The 5,672-nt window shown below is 41.9% G+C and overlaps 1 protein-coding gene across 1 annotated transcript in view; it reads left to right on the top strand.

The window, feature by feature from the left end:
- The window catches only part of trhde.1 (thyrotropin releasing hormone degrading enzyme, tandem duplicate 1), a 179,564-nt gene extending 174,236 nt beyond the window's left edge, over window positions 1-5,328 (top strand). The window contains exon 21 of the mRNA XM_079656583.1: window positions 703-5,328. Within this exon, the coding sequence (XP_079512709.1) occupies window positions 703-855 (153 nt within the window). The 3' untranslated portion in view covers window positions 856-5,328. The remainder of the gene's footprint in view (window positions 1-702) is intronic.
- The last annotated feature ends 344 nt before the right edge of the window (window positions 5,329-5,672 follow it).

Here is a 5,672-nt window from a genome sequence, read left to right as displayed (position 1 = left end):
AATAACTTTTCTGTCATCTCCTTTTCCTTCCTTCCTCGTTTCTTTTTACTCTCCTTCCCTCCGTTATCTCCCTCTCCTCCTATCCTCTCTTCCTATCCTCTCCTCATCTCCTCTCCTCTCCTCATCTCCTCTCATCTCTTCCTATCCTCTATCTTCATCTCATCTCCTCTCTTCCTATCTTCTCTTCCTATCCTCTCTTCATCTCCTCTCCTCTCTTCCTATCCTCTATCTTCCTCTCCTCTCTTCCTATCTTCTCTTCCTATCCTCTCTTCATCTCCTCTCCTCTCTTCCTATCTTCTATCCCTCTCCTCTCTTCCTATCTTCTCTCCCTCTCTTCATCTCCTATCCTCTCTTCTCTTCCTGTCCTCTCCTCTCTTCCTCTCCTCTCTTCCTATCCTCTATCTTCCTCTCCACTCTTCTCTTCATCTCCTCTCTTCCTCTCCTCTCTTCCTCTCCTCTCTTCCTATCCTCTCTTCATCTCCTGTCCTCTCTTCCTATCTTCTCTCCTCTCTTCCTCTCCTCTCTTCCTATCCTCTCTTCCTCTCCTATCTTCTCTCCTCTCTTCCTATCCTCTCTTCATCTCCTATCCTCTCTTCCTCTCCTCTCTTCCTCTCCTCTCTTCCTCTCCTCTTTTCCTATCCTCTCTTCATCTCCGATCCTCTCTTCCTCTCTTCTCTTCCTCTCCTCTCTTCCTCTCCTCAGTTGAAGGAGTTCATCCAGGCCAATGACCTGGGGGCGGGGCCTGCGATGCCTCGCTCTCTGGAGATCGTGGAGGGAAACGTCCGCTGGCACCGCCTCCACAGACGGCATTTCTTCCAGTGGCTTCGCAAATCTCCCAACTCTAACCTCGGCTAACGCTTCGCCGGCTAGCTAGAGTGAAGCGACTGCTAGCTTCCTGTTAGCACACTGCTAGCTTACAGACGAGGCGGTCGGATCGAAAAACTGGACGAAGAGACAAAGAGAGACGTGGACTTGACTGGCTGTTCTGTTTTTAAGAAACTGGTTTGCAAAGGTTTTATTTCAGATGTCATTTTTCAAAGCTGAGTCACTGATTCAGTCATCGCTAGCAGTTAGCCTTCAAACCCCCCAAGAACAAAGAGAGAGGAATCTGCTTTCAGACTAACAACAACAACAAAGTCCTGAATTTAAACCAAAACCAACAAACTTTTAATATTAACTATCAAACATTGCAGTATGTATACCCTACGTTTAAATATAAACACATTTGAAAGACCCTAAATTGCCAATACACAACAAATACGATAAGAACACTCTTTAAAGTTGGCCAAACTGGATAGGAATAGTTGATAACGATGGATGAAGTTAGATGTTTTTTTTTTAGGTGAACCAACGTTGACATCGTCCTGAAATCAGCCCAAACCTCCCAACTCTAACCTCGGCTAACGCTTCACCGGCTAGCTAGAGTGAAGCGACTGCTAGCTTCCTGTTGGCACACTGCTAGCTTACAGACGAGGCGGTCGGGTAGACATACTGGACGAACAGACATCAACTTGACTGGTTGTTCAGCTGGTTTTGTTTTAAAGAAACGTTTTATTTCAGATGTCATTTTTTATTTCAAAGCTGCTAGCTAGTTAGCAGTCACTGATTCAGTAATCGCTAGCTATCAAATTAGCCTTCAAACCCCCCCAAGACTTAAGTGGGACAAAGAGAGAGGAATCTGCTGTCAGACTAACAACTGAAAGTCCTGAATTTAAAACAAGACTGACTATTTGACGAACAGTTTAACACACTTTTAATATAACAAATCAAACAGGGCCGTATATGAACCCTACGCTGAAATATAACACATTTTAAAGACCCTAACTCAACAAACTTTGAATGCAAAACCCAAAATTGCCATTCCATAACAAATATGATAAGAAAACTCTTGAAAGTTTGCCAAACTGGATAGCAGTAGTTGACTTAAAATGTGGGTTAATATTGACTTAAAACACAAACCATCTTGACATACATGAAGGTTAGAAGTATGTAATGCAAACTTACATGAAGTTAGATTTTTTTTTTATGTGAAACCAATGTTGAAATTGTCCTGAAATCAGCCCAAATGGACCAGGGAAACGATGTTTTGTTCTTAACCCCCCTCCCCCCTCCCACCTTATCACCTGAATCTCCTCCTAGAGCACCATTGTGTTCTTTGTAACCAAATCTCTCTCACGGCCCGTCCACACAGTGGCGTGCTTTGAAAGCTTCACCATTCACTTTCAATGGGGTGACGTCACTTTTCGCCAAACTGCATTGTGGGAAGCGAAGCGGAGCTTTGCTGGCGTGGCTCTCTGCAAAAGTTGAGCAATGTTAAACTTTTGAAGCCTCGGCAGAAGCGTCAGCCAATCAAATCATATGCCAGTACAAGCTCAAGCCAATCAAACTGCTGCTTGTGTGTCAGGGGCGGGAGATTCATGTGATTGGTTGTTGGTCGAGTTTCAGACACGCCCACCGGCAAGCTTCAACGCACGCCGCTGTGTGGACGGGCCGTCAGAGGGGCGTGGGGAGGGGCTCCTTATTTTCATCTAAAGTAACAGACAGAAAATCAGCACTTTGGAAACAGGGCTGAAACAGAGGGGATTATGGGTAATGCTGCAATGATCTGTTTGGTGTTTCAGCCAATCAGAGACAGGCTCTGAATATATAAAAGTATAATAGGGGACCTTTAAATTGGTTAACTAAAGATGTAGCTTGTATTTTTTTTGCTCATGTTGGCTCTAATCCAGATTCATCAGTAACCAGAGACCTGACGGTAGAGATCCTTCCAGTGTGCGCCACATTAACCCGACGGACATTAAAAGGCAGATTAAGCAGCAGCCGTCAGCCGCATGTCGATCACTGAACAAAGATGTAATTAGCGCGACATGGACTCTGTGTCCTCTGATCACAGCTCTCAGCGGACTCATCTAGGTTCATTAACTCCCCGGCAACATCCAAACTGCTTTAGCTTTCATTTAAAGAGCAGCTTTGGGGGTTTTCTCAGCACCCTAGCTTGAATAATATCAGCAGGTGTGGTTAGCTTTGTTGCTTCTAAAATGAACTTTGAGTATAAAAGAGATAGCAGCAGGGATGTTGTGTTAGGGGTGCAATTCAAAAAGGTTAAATTGAAAATAAGTAATCATGGGTTCTCACACATAAGGCATAATGCGATGTAGGAACTGTGCAAGGAAAAACAAACCTGACATTAATTAGAAATCTGCTAGAAGTTCGATCTAAAAAAACTGGAAATCCATTTTTGTTTTGTGGGATTTCCAGTTTACTTTCTGCTGTGTGTCAGAAATGGCTTTCTTTTAAGTTGTACATTTTGTAGTTCATTTATATTCCCCGAAAAGTGTCAAACGTCATATTTCTGCTGACACTCAAGTGTTTTCTAGCACTTACAAAATGTGGCCCAAACGGTTTGTTCTCTAGACTCTAAAGTCCCAATTTTACAAAGTAATTCATGTCCCTAGAAAGAACGTATTTTACATCTGCAATTCAGACAAAAGAAAGTAAGTTCATGGCACTAGAAACCAATCGGGAAAGTTTTAAAAAGTTTGCCCAAGCCCAACCCGTCTGAGATCTGTCAGCCAAAGGAAGTGTTAATTATTTAGTGAATTTGAATTCCAGAAAAGTGTCAAACATCATATTTCTGCTGACATTAAAATGTTTTTCTAGCACTTACGAAACCCTGAATTATGTAAATCTAGCCAAAACGGTTTGTTCTCTAGACACTAAAGTCCCAATTTTACAACATAAGTAATGTCCCTAGAAAGTATATATTTCACATCTGCAATTCAGACAAAAGAAAGTAAGTTCATGGCACTAAAAACCAATCGGGAAAGTTTTAAAAAGTTTGCCCGAACCCAACCCGTCTGAGATCTGTCAGCCAAAGAACTTGTTCATTATTTAGTGAATTTGTAAAACCTGACAGAAAGTCCTAAGAGAGACTAAATGGATTTTAAAAATGACAGATTGATGAGAATGAGCAGAGGATCTGGAAACCTGAAGAAAGTCAGAACTGACAGATACCGACTGACTGCAACTTTTGGAGATGACCAAATAGAAACTACAAAAGCACAAAACCATGTTGGACGAAGCACATCGGCCTCAAGCGGCTGAACACAAACTCAGCGGCTAGCTTTCAATCCTTTAATGTTGTCAAAGAAGTTTGTGGCGGAAAGACACGACAGTTGAGATCTGGTTTAAGTGTCTTTGTATTCAGAGGATGTTTTAAATGAAAGGGTTCATAGGGTAAAGAATTCAAGCCGAACCTCAGTGGACTTTACGGCTTGTAGGACACGAAGGACAGGGTTTTAAAAGATAATCGAGTGATTGATATTGGAAATGCAAAGCCTGACGAACCTTTCGAGGCTTTGAATTCTTGTTCTGACGGAGAATCCAACGGACAACGCTGTTTCCCGAATGAAGAAATGATACTACGGATTCTTTGGCGAGATGGAAAATGGGGATTTTGCGGTGTGATAGAAACCACAACAGCACTTAAAGTTCAAAGAGTCAAATGGATTCTGCAGGGTGAAAACGTTTGGATATCTCCATCACCTTCTACATCTGAGGTGTAACGGGTTCTAACGTTGGACTGAACTAACTGTGGATTCTTTGAAACGATGAACAGTACAACAAAAAATAGACTTCTCTCGGGGTCCAACTCCAAAGTCCAGATTCATCTTTGCAGAGTATTTAGAGGTAAAAGGAATTGAAATGAATAAAACTGAACTTTTTAAAAAGTCTCGTGCGTTGAACCTCTTAGACTCGGCTTTGGTGTTAATAATTGAGCCATATATGAATTAATGGGCCTGCCTGCTTCTATACACTGTGTGTCCAGTGGTGTGTGTGTCTGTGTGTGAGTGTGTGTGATGACGATGATGATGACGAAGGTAACAGCAGAAGTGCTGGCGGTCATGGTGATTTAAAACGATGATAATTAAAATGGTTGGTCTTACGATCAGGACGATAATCTAACGATGACGGTTGAAAACGGTAAGGATGATTGTTGATGATGTGAAAAAGCTAATCAGTATTATTTTTTGATTATTACGCTAAATATTTTGTGCATTTTGTCGGGGAATATGTCAGACATAAAGCACACATGTACAAAAAACACTGTTAAACAAATATGATATAAAACAATTGAAATGTGATTTTAAGATGTTGGAGGAGATGTTGTTCATGATGATTATAAGCTTAATGATGATGATGACGATAAGGACCAAAATGTGACGGGAACAGGAAGTTGTAGAGGCGAGTTTAATTCTACTTCCTGTATGCACTGCTGTGGTTTCCTGTGTTTTCTGATTGGAAGATATTAAAATGGTATTTACCTTGTGTGTGTGATCCAGTCTGAGTCAATTAAAGGGGACCTATCATGCAAAATATAATGCACTTTTTGATGTCTTTTCTACATCAACATGTGTCCCCGGTGTGTCAGGGAACTCACGCAGCGTCAGAAAATAAAACCCTCTCTCATTTCATCCGTACCCAAATCTCTAAAAACGGGGGAACAACGGAGCTGATCCAGATTTGCCTCCGATATGACGTAATATCTGAAATGTGGACCCACGGCCCTATCAGAAACGTTGCTATCAGAAACAATGCCCGACTGTTTTGGACGTAATATGGTCGGTGTTTACATTAGCATGGCTAACACTCAGAGCTAACCTGTACTGGAG

The sequence above is a fragment of the Notothenia rossii genome, assembly GCF_949606895.1.
Source record: "Notothenia rossii genome assembly, chromosome: 10".
Lineage (NCBI taxonomy): Eukaryota > Metazoa > Chordata > Actinopteri > Perciformes > Nototheniidae > Notothenia > Notothenia rossii.
Note: the sequence above shows the minus strand (reverse complement) of the source record. Positions and strands in the feature narration are given on the sequence as shown.